Source organism: Marmota monax, unplaced genomic scaffold, assembly GCF_021218885.2.
Source record: "Marmota monax isolate L192 unplaced genomic scaffold, Marmota_monax_Labrador192_F-V1.1 WCK01_AAM20220418_F8-fsc00083, whole genome shotgun sequence".
Lineage (NCBI taxonomy): Eukaryota > Metazoa > Chordata > Mammalia > Rodentia > Sciuridae > Marmota > Marmota monax.
Genome location: NW_026692848.1, coordinates 3,230,663 through 3,247,885, shown reverse-complemented (window position 1 = coordinate 3,247,885; position 17,223 = coordinate 3,230,663). Strand labels below are relative to the sequence as shown.

The 17,223-nt window shown below is 40.6% G+C and overlaps 1 protein-coding gene across 8 annotated transcripts in view; it reads right to left on the bottom strand.

The window, feature by feature from the left end:
* Pde10a (phosphodiesterase 10A) overlaps window positions 1–17,223 on the bottom strand; it is a 534,453-nt gene that overhangs the window by 198,957 nt on the left and 318,273 nt on the right. For 2 of the 8 annotated variants that reach the window (XM_058580942.1, XM_058580943.1), the window contains exon 2: window positions 1,372–1,499. The exons of 5 other annotated variants lie outside the window; for them this stretch is intronic. In XM_058580942.1, the coding sequence (XP_058436925.1) occupies window positions 1,372–1,408 (37 nt within the window). In that variant the 5' untranslated portion in view covers window positions 1,409–1,499. Of the gene's footprint in view, window positions 1–1,371; window positions 1,500–17,223 lie in introns of those variants that run through there. One more of the 8 variants, XM_058580937.1, reaches the window with a different exon arrangement.

Genomic DNA, 17,223 nt, shown 5'->3' with positions numbered 1-17,223 from the left:
TGTATGGGTCAGAAATCAGCTGTTCTGAACCATGGATAAGAGAAAAACTGTCCCCACTCTCCCATGACAGAAGTTCCCTCTGTGAACGCATCATCCTATCCTCACATGTCATTCTTCATTACTCCTGAGCTCGGTCTGTGCTCTCAGTTGTACACTCTGTCTCTCTTCACTTTGTTCCTCAACCATCTGAAAACCTTTGCCAGTTATTTCATTGACACCCCAGTGTGTACCCCAGAATTCCCTGTGTAAACCCAATGCAAGGTGAACCCAACCATCCAATTCTCTTCACTAGCATTTCTCAGTGGTTAAGAGTTTAAAATGCAGTCCTGTTAATTCTTTTATTCCCTATAGACAACTCCCTGTCCTGATCCCACAACAGCCAAGCCAAGACTGTTCCTTACTCTTGAGCATTCAGACACATCATTATCCTGTGACACATAATTTGACCTTCTTTTCCCCCAAGAGGACTGTTCATCTTTCTGCTTCAACATTTCTTTGAACCTCTACCCACTTTCCATTCTCTCTAAACCCAGCTAGCTCTTCTTCTTGGTTTAGTTCCCCTTTTGCCTTGCTCACTTAATTACTCTCCCCCCTATATTTCATGTCTTCAAAATATACTCCCTGCTAATAGATTTTTAATATGCTCACATTTCCACTAACCCTGAAATATCATCATCAACAACAACAAAACTTCCTTCAAACCTGGTAAACCCAACACACGTTCTGTTATTTTCTTTTACTAACAAAGTATAAAGAGTAGACTTGTACTTACTTTAGTGTCCTTAATTCTAACTCCTTCCTTAATCATAACCTCATGAGTTCAGCCCTCAGCCTACAATGAAACCACTCATTTAAAAAAAAAAAAAAATTCCCCCAAACTCTTAAATATCATTATTTCAGTTTTATGACTGATTATCCTAGCCCTTATCTTCCTGGGTCTCAGCATTATCAGATATTGATAATTGATTCCACACTTTCTTGAAATTTTCTCCTACATAACATAGCAAAAAAAAAAATTAGTCAATAATCAATTTGCTTAAAGCAAATACATCCCTAAGCAGACCAAATGCCGTATGAAAAACAAAATGAACTAATAGAACTTCAAGGAAATCCTCAAAAATTGTTAAAATTAACCCATCCAATATAAAATACCTTGAAATTTTAATACAATAAAATCCTGCCAAGGATGCTATGGGGAATTGCCTGGGGCCTGGTGTCAAAATCAATTCAATGTCTAAATAAAGCAAGTTTTAGTCAATTGATAAATTTAATAAACTGGAGATTAAAACTCAAAACTTCAAAGAGCTGCTTCCTATCTCTCTGAATGTCCCTTCTGCATTTCTTTTGACTAGCTTAGTATCCTCTACTCACCTGTTAAATGTTGGGATTTTCTCTCTTCTATCCTCATTCTACATTCTTTTCCTTCAAAGTCTTCTCTACCCCCATCTCTTCAACTGTAACATCTCTGTGGATGACTTCTACATCTATACCATTAGCTTCTAAACAAAAAACAAACAAAAAAACCAAGTAACCATCAGATAATTCTCAGCATCACTATACCTTAACTTCCTTGAATCCTTACTCCTCCTTCTGCATCCCATCTTTTAGTGAAATCCTCTTCCTCCTAGTCACCTAAGCTGCATACCCCAGCCATCCTCCAATCCACCCTCTTCTTCAGTCCCTAAATGCACAGGACAGCAAAGATCTGTCCATCCTACCTCCATGGCATTTCTGACTTATTCTGGCCTTTTCCATACCCACTGCTACTGCCTTTGTTCAGAATACTGCTAGCCACCATTTGCCCCCCTCAGGAAGGGTCACACTACCTCATCCAGCTCAGAATGAATCCTAATTTACTAAACCAACTCTGGTAATACTCTCATTCCCCTCCATCGCATTTGTTCAGGTGCAATGACCAAAAAAAAAAAAAAAAAAAGCCCCTCTTTCCTGCAATGTGCGCCAGGCCTATAGCTACTTCTGCCAGCAGCAGAACTGTACCAAGTAGCCGACTGGGCAGCACAACGACGTGGCCTCTGACGATGCCAGTCACTGAGTCAATCACCCCTTGGCCACCCCACCTCCAGGCTTCTTGTTTCATGACCTGCATGTAACTTAGTGCTTAAACAATCTGAAGCTAGGTCCTCCCGTTCGGCCAGAGGTGCTCTAAGCGACACAGCCCTGTGGGGCAGGGCACAGCACTGTCCCTCCCTGGCTCATCTTTCTTCCCCCCTCTCGGCCGTGCCTTCCTGGCCTCTGTGCCCCGGGAGCCCGAGGTCCAGGGAAGGCAGGGAAGGCAGGTGGCAGAGGCCTGGGCCCGCATGGCCGGCTGCGAAGACCCTGGTCTCCTGGGCCCTGGAGGCCGCCCAGGGCCCAGGGGCGCACACGCCACCTGCCACCTGCCAGCCACCTGCCACCTGCCACGGTTGGCCTCGCTGCTGTGGGACCCAGCAGGCCAAGGCGGCCCAGGAGACCACACAGCACCACACAGCACCTCAGAACAGAGCAGGTGGCCGCCACTTCCGGTGACGTCACTGCCGGAAGTGCTCCCTCCCTCCCCCTTCCATCTGCTTCCTTCCTCCCTTCCTTCCTTCCCCTTCCCCCTCCCTTCGCCCCCACTTCCTCCCTCCTTTTCCCTCCCTCCTTCCCCCTCCCTTCCTTCCTCTTTCTCCCTCCCTTCCTCTCCCCTCCCCTCCTCCTTCCCCCTCCCTTCCTCTCTTCCTCTTCCTCCTTCCTCTCTCCCTCACTTTCTCTTCCTCCCTTCCCCTTCCCTCTTTCTCCCTTTCTTCTTCCTTCCCTTCCTCCCCATTCCCTCTCCCTTCACCCCACTTCCTCCTTCCTTCTCTCTTCACTTCCTTCCTCTTCCTCCCTCCCTTCCTCCTCCTTCCTCCTCCTCCTCCCTCCTCCTCCTCCTCCTTTCCCCTCCCCTTCCTCCCTCCTTTCCTCCCTCCCCCTTTCTCCTCTCTCTTCCTCCCTCTCTCCCTACTCCTTTCCTTCCTCCTCCTCCTCTCTCCCTTCCTCCCTCCTTTCCTCCCTTCCCTTTACTTCCTCCTTCCCTTTCTCCCTCACTTCCTCCCTCCCTCCATTCCCCCTCCCTTCCTCCCTCCCTTGCCCCCTCACTTCCTTCTTCCCCCTTCCCTCTTCCTAACTTCCTCCCTCCCTCTTTCTCCCTCATTCCTCCCTCCATTCTTTCCTTCTGCCCACTTTCTGCCCTGCCCTGCCCTGCCCTGCCCTGGCAGCCCAAAGCATGGGCACGCAGCCACCTCCCCCGCAGCTCTTCAGGCTCTCTGCTCTCTCCCAGGCTGGCATGGTACCTCCATGGAACCTGCATGGGACCCTGCCCCTGAGGCCCTGCTTCTTGAGTTCTTAACTCCTGTAAGCAAAGGGGCCCCCACAGCCACCAGCCACCCTCATCCCTTTCAGCTCAACCAACACAAGCTCTTTTCCCCTCTGGATTACTGAACTGTTAAAATACTTGACAAAAAGACACATCCTTAACTGGTCCCTCTACCTACCATTCCTCCCTTCTCAGCAAGTATCCAGAATTACTGTTGATTCATAGATTCTCCTGTGAATGCTACAACCCAAGGAAAGGTAGGATGGACACAAAATGCCATGTGAACCAAAATGACAATCATGTCTTTTCAGGTTTTTGTATGTTTTTTGAGAAGTATTTCATTGGGTCCTCACCATTTCAGAACAAAGTGAAAAATTCTTGAGGTATGCAAGCACATCCATGATCTGTTCCTAAGCAGCCTTGTCTCCTGCTACTCTCCCCTCTGCTAAGGCCCTCGACACTTTCATGAAAACTAGGCTAACTTCCAACTCCCTCCAACCATATTTGCCCTTCTGGACCACCAAACTCTGTCTTCTTCCACTTTTGTTTTTATATGCCTAACATAAAGACCAACTGATTTCTACCTACTTCTGCCTTAATTCCTCAACTGCCTAAAAGTCAGGCATGTATGTGTTGGGCCTGTGCCAGCTAATAGTGAAAGATTACTAATGCACCTGCCATTGAGTGCTCAGAATGGTGTCACACAAAAGTCTACACAACAGTGGCATGAGAAGTATAACAATAATTCACCAGGTTTGTAAGAAAAGGAAGAAAAGTACCAGACTAGGTGGAACATTAAGGTCAGAGAAGGCTCTCACAGACAAGTGGACACCTAAATTCAGTCTTGTAATGCACTGATGAGCAAGACAGGAAGGGCATCTCAGGCAGGAGGAACAGCACATACTCTCTTCCCAGGTAAGATCAAACCTTTAGAAGATTAAAAAAAAAAATCTATATATAAAGAGCATGTAGAAGGGGTAGAGGATAAAGCTCTCAAAGATAACAGAGTTTCAGGATCTGCATGACATGCTAAGTACCTCATTCTTTATGAGCAACTGGTGAGAGTCTAACCTGAAGAATCATAAAAACAGATTTACATCCAGAATGACCTTTCCTCCCATGGAAAGGACTGATGCCAGGAATGTCCATTCGTCAGCTACTGGACAGGGGAAAGAAGGAGAGATAGTTGAGTAGGAGACAGACAAGCCTGGATAACCAGTTAGATGCACAGGATTAAGGAGAATGACAGTGAGCATCCCAGAATCATATGTGACTTTCTCCTACTTCTTACCAAAACCAGCAGGCCATCTCCTGTTGTCTCAAACTTCAAAACAGGTTCAGAATCTGACATTTCACCTTCCCAAAAGTCAACACTCTCATTCAAGCCATCATCGTCTTTCATCCAGATATTTTAAGAGGCTCCTTACTGGCTAACCTTCATTTGTCTATGTGACAATACAGCACCCTGACACGACATAAGTTCACTCATTTACTTAAAAACCTCCAACGCTGCCCAACCTCATACAGGAAGAAGCTTGTAGTGATGCTCACAAGCCTATGTGGAATGCCCTTCATGACCTCTCTTAAGTAAACCAGGCATGCTTCCATACTGGGACCCTTGCCCTATTATTACCTCTGCTCTTTTTGCAAATATCAATGTAGACAAAAATCCTGTACCTCCTTCAGCTCTTAATATCACTTCATTGGGGGCAACAGTATTTAATATCACTTCTATCTCCAACTCTTGATCCACCTCATTCTGTTCTACTTAAGCACTTTTCCTAAGCTTTTTCTAATATCCTAAATAATTTCATTTTTATTCACTTTTTTTCTTCTGTTTATCTGACTCAGATGTAGAACCACAAGGGCAGGGATCTTTTGTTTTGTTCACTGATATATTCCAAGTCCATAGTGGGTATCTTAATTTTTTTTTTAGTGCTAGGTATTGAGCTCAATTCTTGTGCTACACCTCTATCCCCCTATAAATATTTAAATCAATGAATGTTTGAATAAATGAATCCAATACTGAGAGTCAGGAGATAGGCATAGAGAGGAAGGAGTCAGATATGATTTCTAAAAACAATGCCTGAGCTGAATGTTAGTAAGAAGAAATTAAGCAAGCAAGCAAATGGTTTTGTAATTTCCAGACAGGGATCCCAGCATAAGAAGACAAAGGTGCAAGAAGGGCATGGAATATGCAAATAGACTTTAATGTTGCTGAAGCTTAAGTAAGAGACGGAAATGAGGTTGATGCTTGTCAAGGACCCAGATTACACAATGTCTCGTATTCAAACTCCAATAAGTTTACTATGAGCTTTTTTAACACATGTGACTTTACAAAAATGAATTTAAGAGAAAATGAGTAATGTCCATGTAGGACAATGGGGATACATTTGAGAAATATTTAACAGATATAACAGCTGCACTTACGTGGTAGGGCAGCAATGAATGAAACTAAAGTTGAATCCCTGTGTGGCATAGCTACCTAATGAGAAAGAAAGTGGTGCAGTCAATTTTGGACATGCTAAAGTATATCATTTTAACATAATAAATTACAAAATAGGTGAAAAAAGTAAGTGTTAATTTCCTTTTTAGATCCATCTCAGTGACACCAAGGAGAGAAACTGGAGGTAAGAAATCCTTTCATCTGTTTCGATTCTAAACTGTCATATTACAGCTCATAAAAATAGTTAATTTAAATCTTCCCAATAGAGAATAATTGGGAACATTTAAATGTTAACTGCAACATCACCACACTTTGATGAAGGGATAGTGCTATAGCCTGAATATCTCTATACCCCCAGATTCACATGTTGAATCCCCAGTATAGTAGTAATGGGAGGTGGGATCTTTGGAAGGAATCTGGTCCTAATGAGATTCGTGCCCAAAATGTCTGTCTATGTGCAGGCCTCACCCCTGCAGGTTTCCTCTCCACCCAAACCCACACAACACTGCTCTCCTGATGCCTTCCCAGTGTATCTACAGGTGATGAACAATGCAGTGACCTTGCATGAGTACAATAAACAATCCCACAAATGTGTCCACCATCAAGAGCAGCCTCCACAGCTGCTGGACTTATGCAGTCTTTCTGAGCCAACTGCTTGTGAGAGTACTGGTAAACCTTTGCTGGCATGCCTACTACGTGTCAGGCAATATTCTAATCACTTTTCATTTATTAAATAATTTACTCTTCAAATTAATTCCTACGATATTATTATCCCTATTTTACAGAATATAGGATTAAGAAATTTGATAACTTGCCAAAGTTTACACAGTAAATTAGTTCCTGAGTTATGTTTCAAATTATCTTGCCTTATTCCACATTCTTTAACATCTATTCTGTACCCACTCTTAATCTCACTGCCTCTCAATAATATGTAAGTAAAACAGTCAGATAATATGGTAGAAAAAACAAAATGAACTCCTAATAGAGGTCCACATCAAATCCATGGAACCTGTAAAAAGCACTTTATCTGGTAAAAGTTGAAATTAAGGTTAAAGCTTTTGAGAGAAGAAGCTTATCTTGAATTATTCAAGTGGATCCTAAATGTAATCACCATCACAGTATTCTACCCAGCACTCCTTCTAATCAAGGAACTCACTTTATCACAGATGAAGAGTAGCAGGGGACCATGTTCCTGGAATTCAGCAACCAAACCATGTCCCCATCATCCTGAAGCAGCCAATTTGATAGAACATGGAAAGACATTGGAAGAGCTAGGTCAGTGTCTTCTGGGAGACTGTGTTTGCCCTAAACCAGCATCCAGTACATGGATTGATCTGCTGGTTTTCCCACACCCAAGACTCATGGCTACAGGAACCAATCGCTGGGGAGAATGGCACCACTCTTGTTACTACTAACAGTGATCTACTACCAAACTTCCTGCCCCCACAACCACATACTTTGCTGCTCCTGGACAGGAGATCTCAGTTGTACAGGGACTGTGTTCCCCCATAAGGCACAATATGCACAATGAACTCAAAGTTATGACTGCCACTTAGCCACTTTGGGCTCCTCATACCTCTGAATCCATGAGCAAAAATGAGAGTCACTGTAATGGCTGAGGTGACTGATCCTGATTGCCAGGAGGAAATGGCTACTACTACTCCTACTAATGAGTCTAGCTCCACGTCCAGATCCTCTTTGTGATCTGTCAGGTTCAACCATAGGCACTTGCAAAGTTTTGCCTAGCAGGCCTCCTACAGAAACACTGCTCACCTACACACAAGACTTGGTGCGCTGAAAAGAACTGCAGGCAGGGACTCAGCCCTCTCTAGACCTCTGGGCCAGCATGTTTCTTCATTTCAAATCCATGTGCCTCCATTCAGTGGCCTTCTTACCAGGGGTCTCAGCTAATGTTCTTCTCTTCACTTTGACTCAGTACTTTTCCACTCCTTCTTCCCCTGTCACAGCCAACAGGCCCATAAAGAGTCAGAAGCTTCTTGTTTGGGACTCCTCATCAGTGAAATAGGTCCCCATGTGAGCCCATCCACCTGACTCTCACCCAGTACTGTTCTGCGAGGGGGAAAACAGAACAGAGGGAACCTGTGCTGTCATGTCTCTGCTGGCACTGTCGAACTAAATGTTGTTACTTGTCACTTTTGGTTTGATCTTTGTCCTGACCCAACTCCCTGGATACCTGCTTGCTTCAGGGCCACACAGAAGAGTTAAGGAAAAGATGTCTGGAATGCAAGAGGTGCTTTCAGGCACCTCTTAGTGCCACCATATCCTGTGATTAAAGTCAAATGGAAACTTAATAATCCAGTTCAGGCAGGACCATTGATGGCCCAGGTGTTGTAGAAATGAAGGTTTGGGTGACCCTATGGGCAGAGACCCATGACTAGCTAAGGTGCTTGTGGGCAAGAAGAATATGGAATGAGTAGTGGAAGAAGGCAGTTATAAATAACAGCTACGAGAAGATGGCCAGTTACAGAAATGAGAATTGCACCTGTTAGGAGTAGTTCACAACTTGTTAGGAATGTATGGACAAATTTTCATCAGTACTTATATTTGTCTTCTTCCCTCTTATCCCCTTATCACTTGACATAAGACACATTATAATAGCTGACCTATGCCAAAGTACTTAAGTTACCAGATATCAAGGAAAGCAGACATCAGGAACATTTACACCCTCTTTTGGGCAAGGGTAAGTATATTTGGGGCTATCCATAGTGGCATCCTGTTGTGTGACAGAATGATCTCGTTGTCTTTCTTGGGAGATTATAGATGGTCTAAGCAGATATATATATATGAGTACTGAGTTGATGAAGGGTGAGGTGCAGTGAGGGCCATTTGGCCTGTCTTTTCCTATATGCAGAAAGACAGATTCTTCTGGGAGGCTGGAAAATAGACTTAATCAGCAGAGGGTGGTAACTGAGGTTGTAATGAACCTGAATAAATAAGCCCCTTGTAATAACCTTTATCTTCCCCTAGGAACCTCCAAGCCCCTGCCCCCCGCCACACACACACACTTATTTTTTAGTGGCATGCCTAGAATTTACCTAATCCAGAGATCCACATGATCTATAATTCCTCTTCACAAATTGATTGTTCTTTTTCCAAATAGTACAAAAGCATTTTGCTTTGGCCATTTCTTCAGATTTCACTTTCTTATAAAGGTTTCCATCTACATATAAGTTTAATAAAATGTACGTTTTTTTTTCCTCTTAATCATCCTTGTGCTAATTTGGTTCCTACATCCAGCTAAAGAGCCCATATAAATACCAGGGAGGTCAGAGTGAATCACTCTCTCCCCATATCAGCAACTACAAACAGTTGACTTTAAGTAAAAGAGCTCATCCTTGACTATCAGGGTTGGCCCTAAATATGTCCTTATAAGACAGAGGCAGAGGGAATTTGGGAGAAACAGAGGAGAAGGGAATGCTAAGACGGAGGCAGAACCGGGCTGGTGCTGCCACAAGCCCAGGAGCACCTGGAGTCACAAGAGGATGGCAGAGGTTGAGAAGGATTCTACCCTGGAGCCTCCAGGGTGAGCAGAGTGCCACAGACACCTTGACTTCAGACTTCTGCTCTCCAGAACTATGGGAGAATGAATTCTTGCTGTTTGTGAAATTTTTACAGCAGGCATTTGAAACCAACAAAGGTAATTAACAACAAAACAACGGGAATCAGATAACATTGAAGAGAAAGAGGTAGTCCATGCTTCCATTAAGTTACTACCTATATAAAACTGTCTTTAAAATTGAATTCTTATTCAGACACTAAAAGTTAAGAAGTCTTCTCTCCTTCTACCCCCCACCCAAATATTAATTCCAGAGCTTTCTAATATTTCCTTTTCTATTTTCCCATTTCTTCAGAGACCCAAGACATGTTTGGCAAAGAGCCATATCCCAGAAGACAACTGACATTTTATGTTAAAAAGGCCTAAAAGAAGGAAGCAAAGCTCAAAATGTTTTAAACATCCATAGGGTCAAATGATAGTTTAAATACTTGGAACACAATTTTGGAAATTGTATTCTCTATTACACTACAATGTTATACTTACCAAGGAATCTAATTGCAGATAAGGTCCAGAAACCAGCACAGTAGGTGATTCTTGATGTTTTAAATCACTTTTCAAAGAATGTGAGTTGGCTTCAAAAGTTGAACTGCCAGTTCACTCCCTTGATTTGAAATGTTGATGGGAAGCCAACATCTAGAATTATTATTCCACAGCAGTTTTTCTTATATGTCTTCTATGTTTACCTTGAAATAAGATGCTGAGCTAATAACAAAAGACAGTCCTGGGGAATGGCAGGGTCTGGATTCGGAATGACCTGAAAATGTCCACGTGTTCAAGTCCTGCTCCTCACTTAGTGCTATAATGTGATGGCAGAACCTTTATGAGGTAGGACTCAGGGGGGGCTTTAAGCCATGGGAGGTGTGCATGCTGTCAGAGGAGATGGGGGGGACCCCGGTGTCCTCCTCTTTCCCTTCCCAGCCAAGAGGTAGGCAAGCTTCCTCTGCCTTACACTCCCTCCATGATGTACAGTATCACCACAGGCCTTAGAAACAGAGGGGTCAACCAGCTATGTTCTGAAACCTCCAAAATTGGAAGAAAAATAAAATCTTTTCTTAAGTTGATGTTCGAGTATTTTGTTACAGTAATAGAAATTTGATTAACACAGGAGCTGTATCTTAAAAATCTGTGGAGAACTGCATGCTAGCAAAACTTGAGGCAGCACCACCTTTAGAATCAGTACCTTATAAGTTACAGATAGGTGCCCATTCAATTCTGCAAGATGGAAGAATAACATTAAAATGGTGCCACAGAGGGGCTGGGGTTGTACCTCAGTGGTAAAGCACTTGCCTCACATGTAGAAAGCACTGGGTTTGATTCTCAGCACCACATAAAAAATAAGATAAAATAAAGATATTGTGTCCATCTAAAACTAAAATATATAAAATATAAATATTTTTATAAAATATAATTATATAAAATGGTGCCACAGAGGGAGATTGGGAACACAGAAATGCACATAGAATGTCAGCCTCTGGAGGACTTGGAGTTTTGTCCTGTTTGTTCTCGCCACATCACCTCTGTGTGGAACAGTGGGCACTCCCTGTGGAGTAAAGGCTGACAAGATGGGGGAGCAAAAATTTTTTGAAGAAGTTTTGGGAAGAAAGCCATGAGAACAATTCAAAGAAAGTTACATACCAAACCCCTGCTCTCAAATTTCAATTTGGTAGTTACATTCATTATCCTTAAAAACGGTTTAAGGAAAACAAACTGGTAATTTCCTCTGGCTCTCTCAGGTCTCAGATGGACAAAGGAGTAGACAAAGGAATCTCAATTAATTCACTGTTTGAGTTTATTAACACTATCAGGATATGTAGAAAATTTATGCTGCACATTTCATTAAGTAAAAACTGGAAGAAACTTATCATTGGCAGATTCCATCTCCACCCCATCTAACTGCCTAAGCAGGGAAAACACTGTCCCAGACAAGGTAGGGTACAGGCAGAGGGAGCCCTATTTTTATAGAGCATCTCAGAGTTAGAAAAGATTCAAATACATGCAAATTGCCTCACAATTTATACATTTTACAAAGAGTATCAACACATTGCTAAAATGCCCAATAATCCTTAGAAATAACAGAATTTAGTCAGTCTTACAGCATCTGACTTAATAGAATGCTATATTTACATCCTTTCCTCCAAAAAGTATGTTTGTTAGATGGACATGTGAGACCTTGCTAAATTGACTTGAGCCTATCAACAAGTATTTCAGGTATTTTGGAGGTTTCTCTAGAGGTAAGCTATGAATCACTCATTTTCCTATTTAACTGATAGATGTGACAGAACTAAGGTATAAGGCCTTTGGGAAAGTACTATTTGAAAAAATATGTATGTGAGATGATTTTCACATGGTGTCCAGGAAAGGGGAACAATGATTTTTGGCCTTTTACAATTCAAGCTGAAACTACAGAGGTTAAATGAGGTTAAACACTTCATAACAGCCTTAGCACAGAAAACACTGCCCAACAGCAGCACTTCTGAAAACAAGGCAACTCAAGGCCTTGCAAGCTCAGGATCCAGCAAACAAAACCAAAATCCATCTCAAAACCTTTAGATTTTACGTTTTCTTCACTCCTATAAACTAGTTGACTTTATTTTAACTACTGTCTTTATACTGATATCATAACCAGAAAGTTGCCTTCTGTCCCTACTGATAAAGTCAGCAAACTCTTCGTCTGTACCCTTGCACATGTTATTCTTGCAACAGACCTAAGCCTCCCTTCTCAGCCTAGATTAGAGAAACATTAATTTGGGGTATTAACTACTGGGATGTGAGAAAAATTAAGTTAGCTTTATGATTTTATTGGGTCCCTGCTTTCAGATATATTCCAAGGAGAATACTATAAGCTACATTTAAACTGCACTAAAACTACATCTTCTCATCTATTAGAAGGGGTCTAGAAAATGAAAAAACTTATATGATGTTTTCATAAATAGAAAATTAATCTCTAACTTCTCTAGTAAAACGAGGTTTTTAAAAATTCTCTGTCTTTAAGAAAAATACGTTGCCATATGTTTATGTTCCCACTCACTCTTGCATGAAAAATAAATGAAATATGGAAAATTTTAAATATCATTTAATATTCATTTCAGCAATTCAGCCATTCAACAATTTCTCATAATACAAACCCACATAAGAAAGAGACACTCTCCCACATATCATATTGCCTAGCATATTCAGGCAAGAGACCAAGTGAAGTATGCAGCATCTGATGCTTGCCAAATAAACCCCAGCTCTGAGTTCTGACGTCCACCTCCACGTCTGTGATGTTCTTCCTACTGCCCCCTCCTCACTGAAGCCCTCCCTTAGTGGAAGAGAAGTTGACTGGGAAGATAAAGCAGGACAGGACAGAACCCACAGCCCAGCAGTATCCTGCTGTGTAACAAGTGTGTAGGTCACCGTGATACATTTTTTGTGAAACACTGTTCTTTATGCTAAGATGTCTCACTACATTTGGTATGAGTTCTTCTTTCCAAAATGAAATCATGATAATTTTAGTTTTAGTATTCTTAGCTAGCAAAATAAAAAGGGGGGGGGGACCTATGTCATTCAACTCTAAGAAAGATAATGTTATTAGCTCATAAGTTTCACAGTTTGCGAGCTACCATTTAGTAGAGAAAACCTGGGTTCTAGAGTCTCAAAGATATGGGCTTGAATCTCCACTCTCCAAATTACTAACACAACCTCTCTCTGAATGATTTACCTGACTACATAACTGAGTTTTTATGAATGCTCAAGGAGATAATGGGTGCAAAGTTTCTAGCATGGCTCTAATACAAAGGAAATACTCAACAAATATTTAAAATAAACATTCATAAAAATGTAGCTCTTTAAACATCTTCATTTTTTTAAATGTCCTATTTTCCAATGTAATCATTAAGAAAGCAGTTCTTGAATAGCACAGTGGCACTAGCCTGTGATACTAGTGACTTCAGAGGCTGAGGCAAGAGAATCACAGTTTCCAGGTCAGCCTCAGCAATTAGACCCTGTCTCAAACTTTTAAAAAGAAAATAAGTTCTGGGGATGTAGCTCAGTGGAAAAGCGCCCCTGGGTTCAATCCCAAGTATCTCCCACTCCCCTAGAAAGCAATTCCGTTCATATCAGCCCTGGCCACAAAATGAACATATTTAAGACAGGTTAACATACTGTCAACCTGTGTAAACACATCTGTACATTTCTCTACTGAAATCACACAAAAAATCAAATTAAAATTTCATCAACTCCAAACATATAGAGCTCTACCATTAAAATACTATATATAGGTCTTTATATAGCATGTAATTCTATTTCCTGGACAAGGCACAGAAACAAGGTTAACTGGATAAAACAATGAGAAAAGACAGAGAAGTGCAGCTCAGTAAGATCCTGCCTCCTGGTTTCTGTGCTCCCTATAGAACTTAACTCACATTCTGAGAGAAAAAATCAGAAGGAATTCCCATTTCAGTTCTTCTCTTAAGGGTTCTATTATTTTACATTAAAAACATGTTGGTTAAAATTTAGGAAAGCATTTTATTCTTACCATTGCATTTTAGCTTAAAGTAGGGAGACCCAAAAATAAAAAAGCTACACCCCCCTGCTCCGTGGTAGAGTGCCTGCTTAGTATGTTAGTATGTGTGAGGCGCTGAGTTCAATATCCAGAAGAAAGAAGTGATGGAGAGAAGAAGGAAGGGAAATGAACATTAAAGCCACATGGGATTTTGTTTTGTTTTTTGGTCTTTGAAAATTGAGTTAGTATTTTTCAGGCTGGCTGTGACTATATGGGTATTCACGTTATTCACTTGTTTTACACGAATGACATTCATCCCCAGTCATGTAACAGTGCCTGGCATGCAGAACTGGTTTCTGGGTGGATAAATACATAGAAAGTTAAATGGATGGAAAAAATTATAAAGTCATAAAGTGGAGTTTTCTATCTGCTCCAGTTAAATAACATCTATAATAATGTGTTATGAACTGCAGGTTAAAGAACAAACTAGAAAGCAACGGAACGGGTGTTCAACAGTGCAGCCATTCAAGTGCATAAGAAAATGTGCAGTTATACTTAAAACTCAAATTTTTAGAGTGTTCAAAGAAAAATACTTCAAAAGACAAAAACAGTAAGCTAAAATATGCATACTCTATTATTTTAGGTTAATTTCAAACAGTAAAAAGCATACAAGATAGTAGATTCTCTTGAAAATTTCTTGAAGAATTTGGATTTTCAGTTGTATATATTTGATCTTGAAAATAAATTATTGAATTATTGGTACATATGTTAAAGAGATACTTATAAAGACTAGAGAGGTTCATAAATAGAATAGAGTTGCAAGTATAATACTGGTTTACAGGAAAGCAGTCATCATGATAGTTAACATGAACCCAGTACTTGCTCATTTTTTCTGCATAAAAATTCCATAAGACTCACTGCCTCCTTGGCACAGATGAAACCAGTGGGGTTCAGCAGCTGGTCGGTCACACAGCCAGCCTATGGCAGAGCTGGGGTTAAACCAGCTGTTCACTTCCAGAGTGGCACTCAAGGAGTCACCGAGTAGATCTTCCTACTGAATCAACCTGAACCACAGTGCAAGCCTGTACTAAACATCAAGACTACAGGTTTTAAATGTCTAGTCATTACTTGGACTGCTTATTATATCCCAATTGCAAAAGTACGCCTTCCTTTTTTCTTCATGTAATGCATAATTTATAATGTATTCCAACAGACACTAAAAACAACTTAGAAACAATTTTTTAAAAGGTCGTGGCTTAGTGGTAGAGTGCTCACCTAACATATATGAGGCACTGGGTTCGATCCTCAGCACCACATAAAAATAAAGTCCATCAACAACTAAAAAAAAAAAAAAGAATTCTAGACATTTAACGCAATTGTAAAACCATGATGACATCATAGACTTGTAAAGTTATTTTTCCTCAATTAGCAAAGTATTTAAATCAAAACAAACTAGAAAATGAGACAGAGTTGCTTCGCCCAGATATTTCTCATTGTATTAGTCATCCAGATCCTAAAAGCTGTAAAGCAAGAGTAGGAGTATGTTTATTGGGAAGAGGAGGAGGAGCAGAGGATGGTGTGAGAGAGGTGCATTAGTAGCATGGTTTAAAAGGGTCTAGTGGCCAGCACAACAGGGGCTTTTCTCCTGCGGCCCCAAAACTAGCTGACTGGATTTCAAGCATTTTCGTTCCTGCAAAGTATCAATGTGCCTTTGTTTCGTTTTCTTTGAAGGAGGTTGAAGTTGCACTTGGAATAAAGTTGGTGTGATTGTAGTCAGTGTCAGTATGGAAAACGTCTGTTTATTGTTTGGTTTTGCTCTGTGGTGCTCTGCTCTACTATAGCAGACTTCTCAGTTCCAGCTGCTCTCTCTCATCCCAAGCCCATGTTTCCCAACAAGAAGAACCACAGCTGTATGGAATGGGTCACCAGAGATTCCAACTGCCACAAGCATTACTCATCTGGCCCTGCCCTGCTCTGCATTCTTGGCCAAAAGGCAATGTTAACTTCACTTCACACATGGGACACACAAAGTCAAGGGCTTGAATTACTCTTCAGAAGATGTTAAAAAGAAAAAAAAAAAGTAGCTGCTCAATATTTTAGCCTATTTTACATTTGCAGGATAAATGGATGGAACTGGAGAATATCATGCTAAGTGAAATAAACAAATCCCAGAAAACAAAGGTCGAATGTTCTCTCTGATATGTGGATGCTAACCCATAACAAGGAAGGGTAAAGAGGAGAAGTATAGAAGGGCACTGGATTAGACAGGGAATGAAGGGAAGGGAGGGGGGATGGGAGTAGGAAAGACAGCACAATGAATCCAATGAGTCGGACACAACTTTTCTGTGCTCATACATGAATACACAGTGTTACACCACATCACTGTCAAACACAAGAATGGGATCAAAATTGTAATGGGTTAAACCCCATGTATGCATAATATGTTAAAACACACCCTACTGTCACGTATGACTAAAAACAACAAATAAATTTTTCAAGCTTATCATATTTGTATTCTACAGACACATGTATATCTAAATATGAAGGAAATTTAAATGAAAGAAAAATTAAAAAGTTTTCATAAAAGATCCATCTCTGAATTTCAGAACTTAATAAAGGCAATCATTTGAATTTTATTGTTATATATCTCAGGAATAGTAGGTCAATTTAAATTAATAACAGATGCCTTATTTAAAAATTGGTATTTTAAAATCTATATTAATTTTTCCATGGCAAATTTAGTCATTTATAAATATTTTGTCATTTGTTAATAATGCCAGTGGATTTTTATTAAAATCTCGATTCGTATTTTAAAAAAATATTTTAGTCTGATAAAAATTAAGAATGTAATCTACCTGACATTGAAATGGATCTTATTCTATTTACAATAGAAACTTTAAAACCCACAAAACTGACCCATTCATTCATCACTACTTTTATTTGAAAGCTGGTAGTAGATATGCATCACAAAGAGATCAGAAATCCATCACCCTGCAGCATATTCAGTTTAACTCAAAATATAATTAAAAAACCTTGAAGCTCAAAATGTCCTAATGAAGAAACTTGATGAATCTATATTCCAATGTGTGCAAGAGATTCAGGTCACTACCAAGAACTTAAAAGAAAAGCCATCAATAAACAATTCATCTATGATCATCATTTGTTAGCCCAAAGTAATAACTAATTCAGACAAAGTTCCTCAATGTATGCTAAAACCACTGAATGACAGGGTGATGAGGTCTCAAATTACCACTCCACAGGTTACTCCCTACAAAGGAGAAAAGATACCTTTACAGGAGAGACATCTGGCGGACACCATCTGAACCTAGTGAGCAAATTAAGCTTCACCTAAAATAGAAATGACATTATGTGATGCAGTGGGA